Source organism: Cryptomeria japonica, chromosome 8 (assembly GCF_030272615.1).
Source record: "Cryptomeria japonica chromosome 8, Sugi_1.0, whole genome shotgun sequence".
Classification (NCBI taxonomy): Eukaryota; Viridiplantae; Streptophyta; class Pinopsida; order Cupressales; family Cupressaceae; genus Cryptomeria; species Cryptomeria japonica.
The window spans coordinates 286,226,885-286,249,876 of record NC_081412.1 but is presented as its reverse complement, the minus strand read 5'-3'; the positions used below and the strand labels follow the sequence as shown (position 1 = coordinate 286,249,876).

Sequence of the window (22,992 nt, the reverse complement as noted above, 5' to 3'; positions counted from 1 at the left end):
CTGGGGAACATGTTCACTCAAAATATGAATTGTTGGATGAGGTTTCTCTGCTAAAAATGTTTTTGTTTGTTTGTTTGTTTGGAAGTTGGATGGTGGTTGATTTCAACTGGCTTATGGAATCTCAGAATGTAGGTCGCCTTTTTGGTATGAGGGTAAGGGAGCAACATCTTGAGTACAAGGCTCTGAAATTTGAATACTAGATGTATTTGTTTCTGTAAACAACAGTAATGCTGCATATTGGGAATATAGGATTGATGCATCATTTTACACAATACAAGTAGCTAGTGTTTCACCAACCACCAAAAAATAACCTCCAATATTTATATTGTGTTCTCTTGAAAGATTGCAAAGTGAACAAGTCAATATGCATCAGTAAGGCTTGAAATTGAAGAAAAGGGAACGATGTATCATGGGCTTTAATGGTGGCTTGTAATGATACCATTCTGGATGAGGTTTTATATATATCATTGCTTTATTGGTTTAGAAATAGTTGTCACGTATTACCCTCATTCTCCTTTCCAATGTAATTATATGGCTATATTATGAGAAGGTTTGTTGCTTAACTTTTGTTCTCTGATGGGGCAACAGAGTATTGCAACATTTTTCAGTCAGGTTATGACTGCTATAGGAGGAAACACTGCTGGGCCTGGTATGGATGCTACCTTGGTTCATTATTTCAGAGTTGTATTCTATATTTTCTATATATTTTGACATGTTAGATTGGATGATATTCTAGAGTGCATCTCAAATTGAAGTTTATGTTGGTCATAGGTGATGCTGTTGTGAATGTGTACATAAATCACGAAAAGAAATTTGCTTTCGTTGAAATGCGCACAGTTGAAGAGGCTAGTAATGCAATGGCATTGGATGGCATTATATTTGAGGTATTAATTTTCTTTGATTCTTGGTTATAAAAGATGGAAGCTCTGCAGATGTTTGTATGTTCACCAGAATATGCTGTCACAGGGAGTTCCTGTCAGAGTGAGAAGGCCAAGTGACTACAATCCTTCACTGGCAGCAGCACTTGGTCCAAGCCAACCTAGTCCTCATCTCAATCTAGCTGCCGTTGGTCTCACACCAGGGTAATTAATATGTTTTAGTTGTATCCTGGTACTATTTGTAATCCATGTCATTCAGCTTATGCATAATGTATGGGTTTTTTTTTTCGTTTCTTGTGTTTCTATCCTTAACACCTGTTGATATTCAAGTGCTCATTTGAAAGTGAATCTTGAGTTTTATTTTGATGTTTTTAATAGTGCTGCTGGTGTAGCTGATGGACCTGATCGAGTTTTTGTGGGGGGTCTACCTTACTACCTCACTGAAACACAGATAAGAGAGCTGCTTGAATCCTTTGGGTAAGTGCACCCAGACATAGAAGGGAAGCTGCTTGTATCTTTTTCTATTTTCTTGAATTTTGCATCTCAACTAGATTACAATTCTTAAATTATTCTTTTGCTATGGTACATTTTATGGAAAAGGAAGCTCATCGGAGTATGGGGGATGCATTATACCAGTGCATACAAATTATACTTATTTTTTTGTCTTGTACTCAATAATCTATGGAGCATTTATTTTCTTATCACACTTGAAAATGCATTATCAGATAGTGTGAATGCAGTATTTTCAGCCTTAAAATTTTCTACATATGATTCTTTCTATTTTTCTCAAGGAATAGAAATGAATGGCTGAATCATTATATGTTCAACTGTACTAGTAAACATCCATTGAATTTTAAAGCATCGTAAGATGGGAACAATGGAGGTAAATTAGATCTATTTGTGTTCAAAGGGAGGTTCATAAATTATAATTAAAATAATTAATGCTATCATTTTATGCTTTGTGACTATCTCTCTTTGATGAAACTGTTAACACAACTGAATAACACAAGGTTTTGATTGTAACACAGCTAGCAAGTGATTGAATACAAAATAGAATTGTAGAAACGTCTATAAACAAAATATTAAGATGGGAGAAACGTCACACCCACTTCAAATATTCATTTCTTGAGAATCTTATAAGTGTAACATGTGGTTAGCCAGGATGGTCACAATAGATATTCAGAAAGTTTGTGTGTGAATCCCCAAGCAAAAGAAAAGTTCATAGCTTAACAAACTGCTATGCTTCTGCTCCCTAATACACATACAGTTGAATGAGTTAGCAACCATGAAAATTGTAATGTCCCCTTCTTAAATTGCCCTAGAATTTGTTCTAAAATCACAATTTCAACAAATTAGGGTTAGTGTTACATCCTACCTCGTAAATCTTTCCTCAATAATGCGACCCTGGATTTGAATCCTGGATGTCTACCATTGCCCTCTTGCTTGCTTGGTGGCTCGTACCTGTTGTTCCCAACCATGTCTCGTCTGCCTACAAACAATTGCCATCTTGTGGAGTTGGGGGGAAGTTGTAAGGGGGTTCCTTGACTCTTTGAGTGTCCTCTTTGTCCTAGGCTGTGTTGACGTGTATTTTGTACACAATCATACACAGAATAAAATACCTAAAGGCATCTTATCCTCTCTTGAATAAAGCCTCTAACTGCTGAAGATTCGCATGAAGGATCAGTTAGGATGACTCCAATGTTCTGGTTAGTAGGGTCTCTACGTGTGGACAAGCTCGCCGTGGTATGATGTGATCTGCTGTATCCTCAAGGGGTCTTACGCTTCCGAAAGCCTAAGATTTTACTAAACTAAGAAGCTTTTTAAAAAAAATGACAAAAGAGAAGGGTTTTCAAGAGGTCTAATCTAGTCTAACCCTAAGAATGACTTAGTGTGAACAAGACTTGGCAAGATTCAACCAACTTCAATTTAGCCATAAGATAACAACTCAATTGAAATTGATGCGATCTTCTAAGGTAACGAAATGATTTTCAACGCATCAAAGATCAAAGACACTACCACGAAGGTACATATCCAAGATACAATAATGTTTGAAGGTTAAATGATTCAAATATCTCCAGTTGACCACGCAAGGCGTTCCTACAATCAGCAAGAAGCTAGTGGTTTGGATTACGAATCCTACCAAAGATCAAGTCTCACACTATGTCCTTCAAATTAACACACTACTTTGATCGAGCATGATTCAAGTAAATTGAACAACCATGAAGATAACCAAGAAAATTGCAACAAAACACCACAACTTCAATATTTCATTGATTTCCAAGTCATCACGTACAACAATTGCTTGAATTCCTTTCCTCAAAACTCAATCTTGCTACAAAAATAAAATTGCTTCTAACTCTAATCTCGCTAACACCACAAACTCTCTGATATCTAATTATTACAAATGAAATGAAAAATGAGGGTATAAATAGCATCCTCAATTACAATGAAAGGTCCAGATTGAAAGTAGATCAACGGTCAAGATCATGACACCTAAACCCTAATTAGGGTTTGTTACAAATGGCCTCCTTCTTACTGAACAATATTAAATGCATAGCCAAATATTAAATTTGGCACAAAAACCTAGGAGACATAAACCAATGACAAATAAGATGCCATGTCACCTATAACAACCTCTCATCTAGAATCTTATTCCCTTTCCAATTCTCTTTTTTAGCATATGTAATGAATCTTGACACGATTCCTTCGATTTCTGCAATTGGAATCTCGGGAAGATTCTTCATACTTTCCTCCAAGTGAATGACCTGATCAAATGCATCTAGAAGAGCTGCGTCCCATGAAGATTCAAGTTCCTTTGTTCTTTCAATCAGGAGCATGGTGGCAAACATCTGATCATATTGCTCGTCTGTAACATTAGCGTCCTTGCAAAAGATGACCTTGATTCTATCCTTTAATTCCTGCATATCCACATCTGTCTCGACCTCGATCCTCCTGCCAAGAATGGTACGAAGTACCTCAAATACTCTGTCCTGGATCGGATTGATCACCTCCTCAACTTGGCCACATTTAACACTGATGTCCTCGAAGAGAACACTCTTCATATGGAGTAAGGTTGACCACTGAAGCAAACTGTGAGGTCCTCCATCCATGATCTTTTCTTGCGCTAAGACCTTCCTTGATGTGTGTCTAATGACTTTCAAGACTGGAATGATAACATCTTTGGTATGGGCAAATGCGGCTACTGTTATCATCAAATTGTGGATTATCTCAAGAACCTGGATAGCTTGATGAATAATTTTCATCATCCTTGTAACAAACTCTACGGCAACTGTATGAGATTTATCCATCCAAGTACTTGTACGCTGGACCATATTCCTGAATCTTTCTGCCTCATTGATTGATTGAAGGGGAAGTGCCTGCACTGGTGATCTAGCTGGATCCTGACGTCCTAAAGGCTCATTGAGATGACTGAAATATGTCCTCCATGCACCTCTCTCTCTCTCAAGCTTTCTATTCTTCTCCATTTCTTCTCTAAGCTTGTCTTTCAATGCCTCAAATGAATCGGTGGCATCATCCAATGTCTGCTCTGCTGTGGATGGTCCTAGCTCAAAAGTCTATATATCATATTCCTCTGCTAAGATCTCTCCCTCATATTTGTCTACTGCCGGTGTAGCTATCTGCAGTTTTCTGGATCCAGTCTCATCTCGAATCATCTTGGACATCATGGTAGCCTTCCTCCTCTCTGTTACTTCGTGAGAACGTCCAACAAGGCTTTCCAAATCAATTGCATTATCTTCGTCTTCTATCACGATCACCTTGGTTAATCTTTCCTTCAACCAATCTGGGATAGCCGATCTTGTCTCTTGAACTTGAATTTCTTTATGCACTATTTCTTCTTGTCTGGGAGGAGATGTTATTTCATTGTCTTCTTTATCTTCATCTAACTCATAATCTTGGAGAGATCCATTTGGTGACCCTTGCTGTGCCTGTCCTTCTTCCTGCCTGTTGTTCTGTACCATCGACTCCATGGATTCTTCCACTTGAAGTGTCCTCTTCTCTGGTCTAGAAGAAGTACCGGATGATCGATCTCTGTTAGCCTCTTGTTTCTTCTTGGAAGATTCTCTCTTTCCAGGTCTCTCTTTCCTCTTCGAACCTCTTGGATGGAGATTGCCCTCACTGGCACATCGAAGGTTACCTTCACCTGAATTTCTAGGATTAGGATTGCCTTCACTCACACTAGCTCCACCTTCAGCTAGTTTCTCTTCCAAAGTGAAAGTCATAGCTATGCCTTGCTCTCTCAACTTCTGATGCTGTACGTCAACCCATCTGCGAGTACAAGACAAAACTGGAGCCATCAAAGTATCTAGATCCACGACCTCAGGCTCATTCCAATCCAACCTTATTGTTTTACTTTCTCGATCATAGGATGACTGGATATGTTTGCCACTGTCCTGAGCTTGGTCAGCCACTCTGTAAATCCTGCATTTCTTGATGAAATCCAAAGGCAATCTAGAATGCATTTTTCGTTTCACTTCAAGATCATCTAAGAGATTCATCATAAAATCTTCTATTTGGTACTCATGCTTAAACTTCCTACTGACTGTCTCCTCTAAATGTCCATGTGGATCAAAGCTTTCTCTCAAAGCAAAGGTTGAAAAAGAATACAAGGCTAACTCCTTCTCTGCATCATCCATGGCTAAAGCATTAGGACATACCTCAACTGAATTGCCCAAAATGATAGGTACTGGAACTCCATTCCCATGTCTGTGTCTGAATGCCTTCGCATACGCTGCCAACTGTCTTGTTACTTCAAGTAACACAATTCTGTCTGTCGGATATCTCGGCAACATGTATGGAGGTAAAGGACATCCATGCACTCTAATATAAGTGAACTTCGGAAACTGAATAAACCATGCACCGTACCTCTTCACCAATTCTTGTGCATCCTGAGATAATCTGTTGTGAATCCCACCTTGCAACGTCCTTGTGATGTTCATCGTGAAGGTATCATTAACTACCTTGTAGTTGCTCCCTGGCGGATGATGCAAGTAGGCATAGGAATCACAAGCTCTGACCTCGCCGGGTCCTCTTCCAATCACTCCTCTATGAGGTAGTCCTGCGTACTCAAAACTCCTGATCAAGGCATAGATGACGTATGAACTCATGTGGAAGGACTTGGTAGCCTTGAGTCTCCTCAACTGTACGTCCAAGCAATGGCTAATCATCCTAGCCCAATGTATCGTACCCTTTCCCTGAACAATCACCTGGATGAAGTAGAACATCCACTTCTCAAAGTAGAAGGCGTGAGGGGCTCCTGTAACTCGGTTGAGCATCGTGATCAAATCTCTGTACTCCTCCTGGAAATCAATCCTGTGCGGTGTGTTCGGGATCTTGCTTAGACGGGGACGGCTCTTGAGTAACCAGTTCTTATTAATTATGCTTAGACAAGCATCTGGATCATCTTCGTACATTGACCTGGTTCCTTCTATGCTCTTGTATATCATGTCCCTGTGTTCTGGAAGATGGAAAGCTTCACTTATAGCTTCCTCTGAAAGGTACGCCAAAGTGTTTCCTTCATTGGACACGATCGTTCTGGACTGAGGGTCATAATGACGAGCACACTCGATCATCAACTCATGGCACTGAACAGCTGGAGGAAAGTCGGCAGCCTTAATGATGCCACTCTCGATTATTCTCCGGGCGACAGGTGATGGCTTGCCAATGTAAGGGACCTCTCGAAATTTCTTCGTGCTAAAGTTACCCAAGTTGGTATCTCCAATGTTGCTCCACTTCGACATGATCTTGGTCTCCACTTCTTCGGTTTTTTGATCTTCCTTCATGAGAGCTGAACGACTGGTGGATGCTCCCGCCTTCGGGGTCACCATACCTACACAACATTTCATAATGAGAAACTAGATCTTGCAATGTATAATATAGATTAGAGAATATTTTTAGGAAACCTCATGATAAGTCTTAGAGTTATCATTTCCTAAAAACGATTGAGCCAGGAATTCAAAATTCAAAATTTCAAAATTTAGGCTATGACGATCAAAACTAAAACAATAAAACCATTATCGCCATACCTTATTTGAGAGCTAACTCTAGAATGCAAAATGAATAAAATCGCTTAGACAAACTTGAAGTTATATAGTCTTCAACGTGATCTCTTCTTCAAATTAGGAACTTCGCCACCTTTGATATGCTCTTGATGTGATCTCCAATGCCTTTGACAAATTCGAACCTCCTTGGATAATATTTGCGCCACCTTTGGATATAAATTCGCACTCTTCAAACACAAATCGCACTTCTCCCTCAAGATCGCATGTGAGATGATAAAATGATAATGTGAAAATAAAAGTCTTTCACCTCCCTTTATAGCGCTCACCTCATATTCATCTTAAGGCCGACTTGGTAATTAATAAGGCAATTTAAAACAATTTTTAAATAAAATAGAAGGCCGACTTTCATAAACCAAGCGCTCTTTTTTAATTTTTTAATTAATAATTAATAATTAATTATTAAATGCCTTCGTTTATTATCAATAAATTCGATTTTCCTTTACAAGGCAAAAAAAACAATTAATTAATGAATACCATGCGCTATTTAAATGCTTTTAATTAAATATCGATTTTCCTAGCATTTAAATAAATTCAAAAATGTGTTTGAGCGCCAAAATTTGGAGAGTGGAAAATTACAAACCTCATCGCCTTGGTCCCTGACTGAGGGACAGGAGCGATCCATCATCTTGGTCTTGATTCTTGCATTTTTGACGTTCAAAGTCTTCATCTCCACGTTGAACTTGGCATTTTCGCTAGGGATTTCGAGCTAAAGTGTCTTGCTTGTGTGAACAAATGCCCTTTATGACCATTATCGCCCTGGTCCCTTGGAGAGGGATAGGAGCGATCTAGATGTTTTCACTTAGATCTTGCATCTTTAATCTCCAATTTTCATCATAAGGCGAATAATAACATTATTTCTTCATTCTATGCTTGTTTCACTTGACTTCTACAAGGCGTTTTTGATGTTTGGAAGGTTATCGCCCTGGTCCCTTGGAGAGGGACAGGAGCGATCCTTGTCTTCTAGCTTGAAATTCTTCGTTCTTGACTTTAACTCCTCGTTCATCACCTTTCAAAAGACGTTTCAATCCTTTTGCAACTTGGTTTTGACATAATCTTCGAATGACAACAAGTGCTTTAGCAAATATCGCCCTAGTCCCTTGGAGAGGGACAGGAGCGATCCTGGTGTCCTGGCTCAAATTTGCAAACTTTCAATCTTTGTTTCTTGTTCAGAATCTTCCAAATGGCGTCCTTGATCTTGTGCGACCCTGCCCTGTCTTGATTTTGAAGGAACATGAGTGTTTTAATGAAAAGCGCTTTGGTCCTTGTCCAAAGGACAGGAGCGATATAGCTTCCTTATTCAAATTGGTGATCATTTTGACGTTTAAAACCTTTGCACATCATCTTCTAACAACACCTTAGACCCTTTACCACCTCGCATGATCTTGTCTTAACGTGATTTTGGAAAGATTTGGCAAATATAATAGATATCGCTCTAGTCCCTTGGAGAGGGACAGGAGCGAATTTAAAGGTTTTGAGCTCGTCCTTGCCTTCTTCAACTTGTCATTGCCTTCATTGGGTAAAACGTAGTCCCTTGATCCTTCTTGATCATTTGATACTTGTTTAACTTTCAAAATCTAGGCCCTTACAGGAATTTCGCTCTGGTCCCTTAGAGAGGGACAGGAGCAAACTAGGTGTCTTGGTGTGATTCCTTCAATATTGGCAACTTTGGATACTTCGTTCTTTATTGGGATGCTTTGAAATGCTCTTGCCACCATGTATTCGGTACTTGGAGTGTCTTGAACTTGAAGAAAAGGCAACATACTCATTACATCGCCCTGGTCCCTTGGAGAGGGACAGGAGCGATCTTGCTCTTGTGGGCTTCATCTCACCTTGTCACCTTCAAAATTTATCTTCAACGGATTCGTAATGTACCTTTCCACTCATCCACCCTTGGAATCCATTGTAACTTGGCAAGAAATTTGTCTAAGACAAAAAATCGCTCTGGTCCCTGCCTGAGGGACAGGAGCGAACTTGGGCATTTGGGTCCCTTGTTGACGTTTCATAATCTTCAATTTGTCTTCAACGAGTTCAATTCACCTCCTTTCCTGCCTTCGAACGTAAAACTTGCTTGATCTTTGCCCAGAACATGCCCTATGAAGAACTTCGCTCTGGTCCCTTGGAGAGGGACGGGAGCTACAATGGTTTTCGCCCTGGTCCCTGACTGAGGGACAGGAGCGATTTTGGCATTTTAGTTCATTCTCCTTCACGACGGCACTTCAAGTTATATTCATTTGATAAAACACATCCCCTTGGACCTCTTCAAATCGTCAAGTCATTAAAATCCTGCAAGGACAAAATAATATTTGATTTTGAGCTCCGGTCCTTCATTGAGGGACAGGAGCGATTTTCACTCCTGGGGCATTTCCGTGTTCGTGAAATTCTTCAATTTATATTCAACGGAAAGATCACGCCTTTCTCTATCACTTCCATTTCGAAATTCATCTTGACCCTGCAGAGACAGTGAGATTTTTGAAAACGAGCTCCGGTCCTTCACTGAGGGACAGGAGCGATTTTGCTCCTACAGGCCAAAATATCAAGATTTCACAAATTTAATCACTTCACAAGGCAAAAACAAATCATTTCCAATGCCCGGGATCAAATATCAAAAAGGTCAAAATTTGGTCAAAATTACTCAATTGGACAAAATTCACGTTTCATCATCAATACTTAGACAAATTAAAGACTCTGCACTCAAAATGCCAATTGAAAATAGACCATTCTGGCGAATTCATTTCATTCAAAATTTGCATCCTACAAAAGGAAGCTCAAAAAAAAGCTCTCAGGACTAACTGGATTCTGGCCTGAAAAGATCAAAACGGAAACCCTAAGGCTTGACCCTAAATCCAGACAACTGGCAAACTACCAAAACCCTAAAAAAACGAAGCGAAAGGCGAGCGAAAAACGAGCAAAAAAAAGAGGGGGTCCCCATTTCAAATGGGGCGATGTGTGAAATGGTCACAACAGGCTGCTATGGTCCTTCTAGGACAACCTACTCACGAGCCTACTTATCACCATCCTCTTACACCTCAGGCCCTCTCGCAAGGTGGATTTCAGAAGTATGCATATCTATTCTCTACTTTATATATATTTGTGTGTGTGTGTGATGTGAGTATTATTTATACCAAAATGTCAAATGTATGGTTAGATTGTAATCCCTCAACTGCTATCTATTGATGGACTGTGTGCTGTTGTCTGATCTGAGATCTTGTATTTGATGCTATGTTGGAAGTTTGATTTGTCTTAGTGTTGATGAATGCTTATGGATTGCTACTCTGCAGATCCAACACTTATGATTCTGCGGTCTGCCAATGTGTATGGGCTGATCAATGGCTGATGGTGCTGATGTTCTCTGAAGATATGCTTACTGATTGCTGCTGATGTTCATTACTGATATCTGAAGATGTTTTTTGGATTGATTGCTGATGTGTGATACTTTATTCTGATATTCCTGATGGTGTATCTTTATCAATGCATGATGCCCCCTTCTACCCTCAATCTCTCTTCTTATACCACCTTCTAACGCTGAAAAGTTCTGACATTTGGCTAGACCTTTCCCTTGAAAGGTGGTGTCTCCTCTTAGAACCTAACTGCTTCTTTTTCCCCTCAACCAATTGTTGCTTTAGTGAAATGTCCTTAACACTTCATTTGCACTCAACACATCCCTTGTTAGTGAGGAGCAGACTTCACCATCTATCCTTGCATTGTGATCTGTGTGATCCTCTTTGCAAAACGATTGATTTGAATTTACTAGTATATCAGATTCGGGCCCATGACAATCCACCCTCCCCAAGATTGCTTGTCCTCAAGCAATTTTAGGTTTGGATGGTTGATGATTTCTTCCCCTTCTTGTTTGTCTTCGTTAATGTTTGACTGGGATTGATAAAGAAAATTGTGAAATCTTTTTGAAACGATAGTTTTCTTCATTAGGGTTTTCATTGTTTAGGCAGTTCATGGTTTGTAAATTTCTTTCATTCTTGTTTTGCATCACTTTGTAAATGGTTAGGTGGCCCCATTGTTTGCCCAACATTGTAAATGTTTCCTAATGTCAAGACTTATATAATAAGATTAGGATTTAGAAGCATGACATCATCTGTGACCTCGAATGAAATTTTCTTTTTTGAATACATTCATGTCTCTTTTGGTTCACTATTGTTATTCTCATATTCTAGATCAACCAAAAATAGAAATCTCATGATAATAGGAATATGTTTATGACTAAGTTGCCGATTTGGGTACGGGTACATCCATACACACATAATAATATTATTAGTATTATATATATTATAATAATAATATTATATCTATGAAATTTAAAAGCATTTAAAATTAATAAATATTTGCTTGATGATAAATATTTTTACTATAGTCTACCTAAACATTATTTCTGGTGATGCTTGGTAGAGTAGCAATACAGAACGATTTCATGAAACTATGCGATTTCATGTAAAATTAATGTGCGAATTTTAAAATTAATGTTGACTCGGCAATTTCCCACCATCTCGAACCTTCAATGCACCCAAGGCCGGACCGGACCTAGACCAAATAACATATGGTTTAACTAACATTTGAATGCATTTCTCTTCTGTTTTCAGTCCTATAGGTTGTTGACCAGGAAAAGAAATTATTTCACAGAAAATGCAGTTGGTCCTTTTCAGCTTTCTGATTTTCTGTTTTTCGTGCAACTATGTAGATGATATTTGGTATTCCCAATGCAACCAACTGGTTTCTGCTAGTTGCAACTGCATAATTGATTTGTGTTTTGCTAGTTGTGGACAGATTTAAATAAGTTTGTGTTTGTTTAGATGTCTTCAAAGCAACTTTAAATAAGTTTGTGTTTGTTTAGATGTCTTCAAAGTTAGCTCCCTGTAGAATAAATATCTTTTTGAAATTTCCGATACTTCATGAATCTCCAGTTTCTAGCATATATTGCTGAGCATTGGCACATGATTCTGAGATGAGTCCGAATCAACTCTGATTTTTGGCCATCTTAGTCATAGCCGATTGGAAGTCAATTTTGAGTTCCAATCTAGCTTTGTAAAGCTCATAAAGCTATCCATGAGTGATGTGTTACTTCTGGTCAGTCACAACCTTAGACGTTTCTAGATAATCATCATATTTAATGTGGTCATTTACATGGATCAACTTTTAACGTTTAATCATCCATCTTTGAATAGCCTTGTATAACTGCAGTTCTTTCAGAAGCTAACCCTTGAGATTGAAGCAGCCAGTCTATCAACTTTCAACACTCATCCAAGATGGTCCTGATCTGATTGGGGCTTCCTGGGGTCCTCCTTTAATTCTTTTTCCCTCTACTTGAAAGCAGACCCATCAGAATCCTATATAGCTATTCAAAACTCATATAGCTACCATGCATGACAGATACTTTGTGACCAGCCCTAACCTCAACGTAAAGGGTCACCACTGCTGTATTGCATTTCAACATTTTGGGAAAAGCTTGTGTAGGCTTGTATGGTTACATCTTTTTCAGGAGAGAGTCCTTGAAATTAATGATACCCAACAAAACAAAAAATGTACACTGGTTTGATTTGGAGACTTCTTACTTTTGAGTCTCTAATGTTTTGGACATTAAAGCATGACCTCAATTGAGGTTCTCTTTGTATAACTGTTATATTTTGATGGGTTTCCGTTTTACTGACATGCAACAATCTTGCTTCATTTTGATGGGATAAAACATAACAGTTAACTGCATGATGTTGATTAGCTTTCAAATTTTTAATTCTTTTGCAGACCTTTACGTGGATTTGATCTTGTCAAAGATAGGGATACTGGAAACTCCAAAGGTTATGGTTTTTGTGTGTACCAGGTACATTTCTTCTGCTCGGTGATGGATTTTAATATTGTAACTTAGCTGAGTTCCTTTTTCCATGTTTACTGTTTTAAATCATCTGTACAAGTATCTTATTGTTTTGCATGCCTTAGGTCTAATTACATTTATTGATAATTCTGAAATTTCAGGACCCAGCTGTAACAGATATTGCCTGTGCTGCACTTAATGGGTTAAAAATGGGTGACAAAACTTTAACGGTTCGTCGTGCAACAGCCAGGTATGGATTTATAAGATGCTCTTTTGCATTTATATAAATAATAAATATTGTCTTTCTCATGTTTGGCTGACAGTTGTGACTCCCTGCTTTCTTCTTTTAAGTAGCAGCACTCAGGCAAGACCAGACCAAGCAAATGTGTTAGCACAGGCCCAGCAGCATATAGCTTTACAGGTATGCATATGACTTTTTCTCTTATATATTTTGCAAATTATGCCCATCTCTTAAAATATCTGTATTCTTCTTTTTGTGTTAGCCTTAGGGTGGCATTCTTAGTCAACTGTTGGTTATGCTATAGAAACTGGTACTGCAAGCTGGAAATACAATGTTGCCTGGGATACCTGGGTTGTTGCCTGGCATGACAGGGGAATCTGGTACTGCAGACACACCTACACATGTTGTATGCTTGACTCAGGTTTGTAATTTCATTTTAATTTCCCTGTGTTAAGAACAAGACGATCATTTAATAGTACACCTTTTTTGCCATTAAATGTGCATATAAGTATTTGTATAAACTGTTCGTTTAAGTTTGCTGGTTTTTGATATAGAAAAACCAATACTTTTCTGCATAAGACAACATGAAATGCACATTATGGAACTGTAAATTGACCTTATATGCTTGTTCTCTCATCTGTTCTCTTTTTTTTTTTTTTTGTAATGTGTATGTAACTGACTACATTTATTACTTGTGTAGAAAGCAATACTTCCTCTGCAACTGTTGTGAATGAGTATTGCTTAATAGACCTTGAATCACCCTTGTTTAAACATTATTCTAGTTCTATTCTTGCATCTGAAAGTTATATTGTTGAATGATCTTATTTCATGAAATGAATTAGAGCCATAAAAAGGGTAGATCAATGTGTGTATGTTTATCCATTCCTTCCTAGTCTTATGTTCTTGCTGAAAGGTTCAACTTAGCAATGTTTATGTTTATTTTCAGAGGGTTGAAGTAGGATTTGCTCTCTCTCTCTCTCTCTCTCTCTCTCTCCTTAAAATGATAGATTAACAATAACCATAAGTAATTTGGAAATGGTGAAAGTAGGTAAAGAACGAGGAATTTAAGATACACATAAATCTTCTTGTACGCTTGTCATGCCCCTGCCATGACATTAGACCAAAACAGCAAACCGAATCATATTAAAAATCAGGAAATTGTCTTACAATAAGTAAGACTTCACAATTTCCCCCCAGCATTAATCATGATGCTAGCAACAATCTGCATTACTACAGCAGGCCATATAGAATGAAAATTACAATAAGTATTGAATAGTACTTGCTTTTGTGGATCGTTTCCCCCTTCCTTAATGGCAGCGATCTCATCTAACAAATACAAATGATTAGTTAGAAATTGAAGTGGAGATTTTAGAGGAGCGGTTCTTTAAACTGAAACAAGACGTCTCAAGACAAAGGATTAGTTATGAAGAGGCAGCAGTCAGCAGGAAAGGGATGGTGGAGGGGTATAAAAGACCAATCCAGCTGTATACAAGTAATTGTTATGAGATCTAAGCGTTTTATGTATCAGTCTTTCTATATACATTCATAGACATTGTTTCTAATAAGATTAATACCTAATTATATTTCTTCATATATATATATATATATATATATATCCCATAATCAATCAGATGTGAAGCTGGAGGAAATAAGCTAGGGAGATGCAGTTTAACAGTTCTCTCAAGCTAAGTAGGTCACCCCAAGGGGATGGAATTGTCTTAGTAGGACGTTCCTGCCGCTTATGGGCCAAGGGGCGAGTTATTTTTGTGGGACGCTGCATGCTTTTGGGCTTAGTTGGGCTGAGCAGTTTACCTTTCGAGGTTTTCCTATCGAATCAAACTATGACTAGTTATGGGGTAGTTAGCTAGTGATAATGTTTATCATTCCATATGTTGAAATTGTTTACTAACCCATGTATTTGTTCATTGTTTCTTATGTTTATCAATGATTAAATGAATTTACTAAATTTACTTTAGTATGATATTATTAAGAGTAAACCAGATCGTTGGAACTGTCAATTTGGGCAAAAACAGGTTTATCCCAACTTGTGGACATTACAATGCTGTTGTTAAGGAGGCATTGGGCTTTGGGTGTATGTATAAAATGATAAATACTTTTCTGTCATGTTCCCTCATTATCTGGGTCAGTCAGCAATAAAAAAGGTGTTTTTAGATACCAATATTAATTAATATTTAAATAAAATAGATAAATAAATAAAAATAAGTAAAAATATAATATATCAAATATAAATAGGGCAACTAGTTTGGGCCGGCCTATAATTTAAAGAAAAATATAAAATGAATAATAAGTGTAATTTGTTGGTTGGCCTATTTGGGCCCTAGTGGCCTAAAAACCTATATACATCCATTGAGTGTAGGGTGTTGGGACAGTTGAAAAATTGGATGCTTGGGAATTAATTCTTAAGATGGCCTGCTAGGATGCAAAAAACCCTAACCTTGCTATACCAATTTTCCTTCCAAGATTGCATTTTCTGATTAGAGTTCACTATCATTTATTTAAGCATAGGTCTGATTTTGAGTGTTAGCCACCATTTTTAGGAATCAAGGGCATTGTTGTTGATAGGTTTTACAGTTGTGCATACAAATCAGGTCAAGGTTTGAGTGGGTGAATTCTGTGAAAAGGGTGAACAAGAACAAAACAAATATAGTGACCCATCCTCGAGTTGAGTGCAATCAAAGGCTTCTCCAAAGATCAAGAATCACCAAGGGTGAGGTTACTGCAGTTTGGAGACTTCTTGTCACCCTACCAAATGAAAAAATCTAAGAGTTTTCATATTTGGATTGACATCCTATGTGTAGATCTAGAGATCCTTGATGGTTACTGCAGTTTGGAGACTTTTCACCACCCTACCAAAAGAAAAAATTTAAGAGTTTTCACATTTGGATTGATATCCTATGTGTAGATCTAGAGATCCTTGATGGCATCCAACCCAATTGCAGGTGATAGTCATCGGTAACCAAGAATTAACCTTTGTTTGAGGGGTGTATGCCAACAAATCACATTATTTCCAACCTATCAACAAGGCGGTGAAAACTCTAGGGCATCATCTCAATGGATTTTTCATCTAGACAAGGCAGGATACCCATTATTAAGAGGATAAATCTAAGAACATCTGTCAAAGACAAGGTTAACATTGTGTGATTTGACTTTACGTAGTATTTGAGCATGAATTGTCTAGATTGAACTCTATTTTGGAAATATGAGTGTATGTTTTGTTTCTCAATTTGAAGAAAGTGATGCAATTGCATTGTTTATTAAGTATGCCTTGTGTCATGTAATCAATATCCCTTGTTTGGTTGTGAATAAAATTAAAATGATTTTTTTTATCAGTTAAGAGTGAAAACCCTAGGGACATCACAATGGTACCAAAGCTACCTTTTTTTGCCAACCTATGGATGTGTCTGATGCAGTTTCATGCAAAAAAGTGATAGGGAAATTAGGTACTCATGAAGGGAAAAGAGGACAGAAGAAGCTATGGTGAATGAAATGTGGAAATATGTTGGAGTAATTTTAGGACAATTATCTAATTATTTATTAATTAGGTCCTTTAATTGCTTTTCTAGTTAAGCTAAACTTAGGTGCTTTTTTATTATCTAGAGTTTTCTTTTCTAGTTTTAGTTCTAGATGTAGTTGAGCTTAATTTAGCTCCTACTTTGCATTGCTTTAGTTCTCCTAATTTCAGCATTAGGGTTTGCACCTAGGGTTTCATTAATCCTTTATAAGGATTCATTCATTCATTGTAGTTGTACCTCCAATATTGTATCTTCAATCATTCTTTGTGCATTTTATAGAATTCTTTGGTTATTATAGAGCATATTATCTTTGCTTGACCTCTTTTTAGCGATAGGTCTTTTGTTTGCAGATGAATTTTGGCTCCTATGGTTGATCATCAACTTCTACATGGTATCAGAGCGTCAGATCTGTCAAGTTCTTGCTTGCATGCTTGAGGGATCCAACTTGGGGTAATTTTCAGTGCACAATGGACTCAAACGGAGGTTGCCATTACATTCGCAACATAAAAGAAATCCTAAGATCGATTGTCGTTTCATCAAAATCTGAGTAGTTGAAAATCGGATCAAATTGGCTAAGGGCATGAAAATCAAGGCAATATTTGGGGGTAGCTGAAAATTATGGGTACTTTGGAGTGAAACAAAGGTCACCATTGTGCTCAAGAGGTCTAAGAACCTTAGAAACACCTATTCATTCATCAAAATTGGAGATTGGGGAATCCTTTTCAAAAAGTTTCTGTTTTTGGAAAGTTTTGGTTTTTGGCAAGTTTCTATTTTTGAAATCTTACAATTTTAAGAAATATAATATTTTCAGAAAGTTGCTATTTTTGGAAAGTTGCTATTTCAGAAATTTTCCATTTTTGGGAACCCTTCAAGTCCTCCAAGTTTAATTGACATGCTGTAATATCCCCACAATTTTTTTTGAATAATTTCCAGTACAAGACAACAAGAACCTGTTAAAGTTAGGAAATCAAAAATACAAAATACGATATAGGTGGCAAGCTAGTCTCTTCCACTTGTTCAGTGGGAAATGAAGAGCAATTCCAAATATAACTTGCTGATAGTACTACTATTCAGCATTACAATAATTATCATGTCTGCAACAAAGGTAAATCACTGAACATAGCTGCACATATTGCTCAATCTGCTCTACATGGTACAAGGAACTCTCAACACAAGAAAATCACTCCAAACTCAAAAAACTCTAAATCTGATAACTCCCAGCACGCTGAAAACACACAGACCAGCAACACTAAATTCCACTAAAACACTCACAACTCCATCTAATCTTAACCGAATGACATGAGACTGAAAACATTTGACTCCTAGGAGGTAGGCGATCAACCTAGAACAACAAACCATTGCAAATTGACCCAAATACATAACGCACGCATCCCAAAGCACTCAGCCATATGGTATGACCAGCTAAGGGGGCGATTTGCAAAAATAAAATCCAAAACACCAAATTAAGCTCTATAAACTCACAAAACATATCGCCTAAACCAATCAGAGAGATAGAGGAAATACCCAAAACGAGAAGAATAACACATTGAGACTTACGAACAAAAACCTTCTTCAGCACACCACATGAACAACAACCTGGGCACTCTAAAACACTTTAAAAGATCAGAAAACAATACATAAATCTGCAACATCATCTTCAATCCACTCCTTTGAATGAAGAGCAGGCTCTAGCTCTACTAGTTGTTGTATTGCAAGCAAGAAATCAAGCTATGGCTAGGAGGTAAGCATTCTTCGAAGCTTCATTCAAAATTTTGGCAGCACTTCGTTATATTTTTCCATAGATGTCTAATGAGAAGCCCAACACTCTTATTTATAGATTTTGAAGGCTCAAATTCGAATCCAGAATGGCCCCCAAATTCTCCTCATTTCACTTTCATTTCATTTCATGACACTTTCTAGACTTGGCGTTGCATTTCATATTTTTTCCTTAGCATATGGCGTCCAAACATGACCCCCTCCTTAAGTCGAACTTTTGGAGATAACTTAAGGTGTATAATAATAATGCATTTGTACTTTGGCGTCCAACAAGAGGGTGAAATAATTCGCCCAAGTAGACTTAGGATAAAATTATTATTTTCTCCTTTCCTAAGTCATCCAAAAATAATTAAATATAAAACCTTATGCCTAAGGTATTAATACATTAAAAATACCTTCTCCTCAAATACTGATTATTGCCCAATTGAGTGGGAGACTAAAGTGCTGGAAATCACCAAAACTAAACTGGGTTGGAGCTCTGAACTAAACTGCTAAAAATGGTATTGCCAAATATAGTACTTGCTAAAAATAGTAAGTCTTGAAAACATCACCAAGCAGATTGCTCTTTGAACCTCGTGAGTGAACTCATAAAACCCAGAAAAACCTTGAAATCTTGGCAGTTGCCTCCAACTTAAAATAGTAAGTTCAGAAAACTTCTCTGAACTGAATGCATGCACCCTACGAAGCTCTCAAAAAACCTAGAAGGAATGCACAATCTAAACTGTAGAATTCCAACTCGTTAATCATCAAACAACTCCTGCAAAAATCCACCCAAGTTGGAAACCCTAATTTCTGTTTCCAGTTAGCCTACGGGTCTCCGGAATAGGCTAATGGCCAACTAAACTTCTCATCATTGAGAAGGGGACATTACAATCCTCCCCCCCCAAGATTGCTTGCCCACAAGCAATCAAAAGCCTGGATGCTGCAAAATCTCCTCATTCTCCCAAGTTGCATCCTCCAAAGGCAGGTTCTTCCATTTTACTAAATATTCCTTGATTGTCCTCCTCCTCAAGGAACATTCTCTAGAATCAATAATCTCCTCCAGAATCAATACCAACTGCCCTTCCTCATCTAATTGAGGCAAAACGGAAGATATCACATCATGGTGCCCAAGGGCCTTCTTGAGGCGAGACACGTGGAATACATTGTGCACCCTACTACTTGCTGGTAGCTCCAACACATAAGCCACTGCTCCAACTCTCCTGATGACCTTGAATGGTCCATAGAAACGTGGCTTAAGTTTTTTTGCACCTGTCTTCTTAAGAGAAGACTCTTTGAAGGGTTGGAGTTTGAGGTAGACCATGTCCCCAACCTCAAAAGTACGCTCAACACGCTACTGATCAGCGTATAACTTTTGCTGATTCTCAGTGATCTGGAGATTATCCTTCAATGCTTTCAACACATCCTAACACTACTGAACCATATCTTCTGCTTGAGGGGCTCTGCTATTCCCAAACATCAAATCAGCAAAGTTGGGAGCCTCATAACCATATAGTGCCATGAAAGGAGACATTCTGATAGACATGTGGTAGGACGAGTTGTAGGAGTACTCTCCTAAATGGAGCCATATCACCCACGCCTTCTACTGCTCAGAAACATAATTACGGAGATAACCTTCCAACCACTTGTTAACAATCTTCATTTGTCCATCTGTCTGTGGGTGATAGCTAGTGCTTGGAGTTAGCACAGTACCACACATTCTAAAAACTTCCTGCCAAAAAGTGCTCAAGAACTTGCTGCCCTTGTCACTTACAGTTTTTTAGGCACCCCATGCAGTCTAAACACTTCTCGAAAGAACACCTCAGCAACTTGAGCTGCTGTAAATGAGCTACGGATGGCAAAAAAGTGAACAAACTTAGTTAATCTATCCACCACAACATATATGCAATCTTTGCCCCAAGCTCGTGGTAGCCCCATGATGAAATCCATTGATATACTTTCCCATTTTTGACTAGGAATTGGCAAAGGTTGCAACAAACCAGCTAGTGCAGTATGCTCATCCTTGTTCATCTGGCAGGTATGGCACTTCCTGATATAACTCAAGACATCATTCTTCAACCCCTTCCAAGAAAATCTTTCTCGGATCTGCTTGTATGTCTTGAAATAGTCTTGGTGACCAGCAAGGTGAATGTCATGGAAAGTCTGTAAAATCTTCTCCTTCAGCTTTGATTCGGGCACTAGAAAGACCCTTCCCTTGTACAAAATCAGCCCATCCACCAATTTGTACTTTTCATGATGAAAAGTACCTTTAATGATGCTAGTTGCAAACTGATTTTTAGCATAATCAGCAAGCAACAAGTTACTCCAATCATCAGTAAGCTCACACAAAGAACTCAAGTGAGGTCTTCTAGATAGAGCATCAACCACAATGTTATTTTTGCTTTTGACATATTCAATGTCATAGTCGTAAGCCTCTAGCTTACTCACCCACTTCTGTTGTCTCTCATTGAAATCCCTTTGATGCATGAAGTGTTTGAGACTATTATGATCTATTTTAACAACAAATTTGCTCCCCATCAAGTATTGTCTAAATTTGGCTAATGCATGCATGATTGCAAGCATTTCCTTGTCATAAATAGAATAAGTCTTCTCAGCTCCTCGCAACTTCCTGCTCTCAAACACTATGGGATGTTTTTCTTGCATCAAGATAGCACCGACGCCTTCTCCAGATGTATCACACTACAACTTAAAGGGCTTGGAAAAGTCAGGAATAGCCAACACAGGGCATGAGCTCATAATCTCCTTAAACATATCAAACACTCCTTGTGCCTTTTCTGACCAACTAAAGGCTCCCTTCTTAGTGAGATCAGTAAGGGGGGCAACAAGCTGAGGGTATCCCTTCACAAATCTCCTGTAGAAACCGCATAGGCCCAAGAACCCCTTCAGATGCGTCAAGTTCTTAGGCGGAGGCCAATCAACAATTGCCTTGATCTTCTCAGGATCCACTTTAACTCCCTCTGCACTGATGATGTGACCAAGGTAAAGCGACTCTCTCATTCCAAATTCACATTTGGACTCCTTAGCAAACAAAGATTCTAACTCCAGTATATTGAGCACTTCATCCAAGTGCTGCAAGTGCTCTTCCCATGACTTGCTGAAGATGTGAATGCCATCGAAAAAGATAAGTACGAACTTTCTCAGCTGCTTCTGGAAGATCTTTTTCATGTCTTACTGGAATGCGCAGGAGCATTAGTCAAGCCAAAGGGCATGACTAGAAACTCAATATGCCCAAAGTGGCACCTGGAAGCAGTCTTTTCAATATTTGACTCCCTCATGCGAATTTGATGGTACCCTGATCGGAGATCAATCTTGGAAAAGAAAATAGCTCCATGTAGCTCATCAATCCTGGGAATGGGGTACCGATTCTTGATAGTCTTCTGATTTAGTGCTTGGTAGTCCACACACATATGCATGGTCCCATCTTTCTTTTTAGCTAGAACCACCGCTAAAGCAAAGGGGCTCTTGCTCAGGCAGATGAAGCCCATGTCCAAGAGTTCCTTGATGGCCTTTTGTATCTCATCCTTCTGCTTCTTAGGATACCGGTATGGAGTGGTCATGACTGGTTTTGCTCCTTCTAACTCAATGATGTGTTTTGACCCTCTATCTGGAGATCTCCCAAGTGGTAAGTCCTCAAAGACTTTGCTTCTTTTTGTGATTAGCTCTTGAATATCCGAAGGATATTGTCTCTTCACTTCAACAGGATCGGATGGCATAATCATACACTCCGCTGCCCACTCAACTTGTCCATGACGAATCAGCCTTTCCATCCTTTTTAACTACACAATACGAGTGCCTCCATTTGACATCCCTCTCAACACTACCTTCTTTCCTTCAGACATGAACTTTAACTCCATGGTTTGCAAGTTAAGAGTGATCTCTCCAAGAGATCTCAGCCACTGTATGCCAAGGACTACGCCATCTATTCCTCCAATGTTAACAACGTAGAAGTCGTCCTTGACTTCATAGTTACCCAACCTCATAGACATATTGGAAACCATCTGTTTGCAACAAATGGTTGACCCATCAGCCACCATAACTTTGAATTCTTCAACTTCATTCGTGACAAGGCCTCTTTTTGCAACTATTCTAGCATCAATGAAGTTGTGAGTTGCTCCGGTATCAATTAGAGCAATGAGTCGATGCTCTCCCAATGTTCCTCGAACTCCGAATGACTCATTCTTGTGGAAGCTTGAAAGTTGCGCCACTGCCTTGCCTTCCCCTTTGTCTTCATTAGCCTCTTCCAAGACATCTTCATACTCACTTTCTTCCAACTCAGTCTGCTGTTTTGAAAATTCAGATTCTGAACCATCAGCAGAATAGGCCTCCATGTGATGTGCCTTACCCTTGCCATAGCATCTGTGACCTGGGGTCCATGGCTCTTTACAAGTGTAGCACAAATTATTTCTTCTAAGCTCCTCTCAAAGGTCATTGCCCATCCTAGGAGGGAATTTCTTGGCTGAATTTGAAAATCTTTTCTGATCTCTCCTCTGAGAGAAGGGCTTGGGCTGAAACTTAGGCCTCGGTGCAGCCAGCTCCATACTTCTAGCCTTCTTGACTGCTTCACCAAGAGTTGATGGATCAAACGCCTTCACCCAACCCTTCAACGATTCCTCCAGTCCTTCAGTGAAAAGGACTACAAGCCTCTTCTCGGTGATTTGGGCACCATCAC

General features: G+C 38.6%; 1 protein-coding gene across 4 annotated transcripts in view; it reads left to right on the top strand.

The window, feature by feature from the left end:
- LOC131035880 (splicing factor U2af large subunit B) overlaps positions 1–22,992 on the top strand; it is a 140,137-nt gene that overhangs the window by 100,057 nt on the left and 17,088 nt on the right. For 2 of the 4 annotated variants that reach the window (XM_057967632.2, XM_057967635.2), the window contains 8 exons: positions 589–649; positions 772–884; positions 967–1,082; positions 1,257–1,355; positions 12,707–12,782; positions 12,935–13,023; positions 13,125–13,194; positions 13,319–13,435. In XM_057967632.2, the coding sequence (XP_057823615.2) occupies positions 589–649; positions 772–884; positions 967–1,082; positions 1,257–1,355; positions 12,707–12,782; positions 12,935–13,023; positions 13,125–13,194; positions 13,319–13,435 (741 nt within the window). The remainder of the gene's footprint in view (positions 1–588; positions 650–771; positions 885–966; positions 1,083–1,256; positions 1,356–12,706; positions 12,783–12,934; positions 13,024–13,124; positions 13,195–13,318; positions 13,436–22,992) is intronic. The other 2 variants (XM_057967634.2, XM_057967633.2) reach the window with 2 other exon arrangements.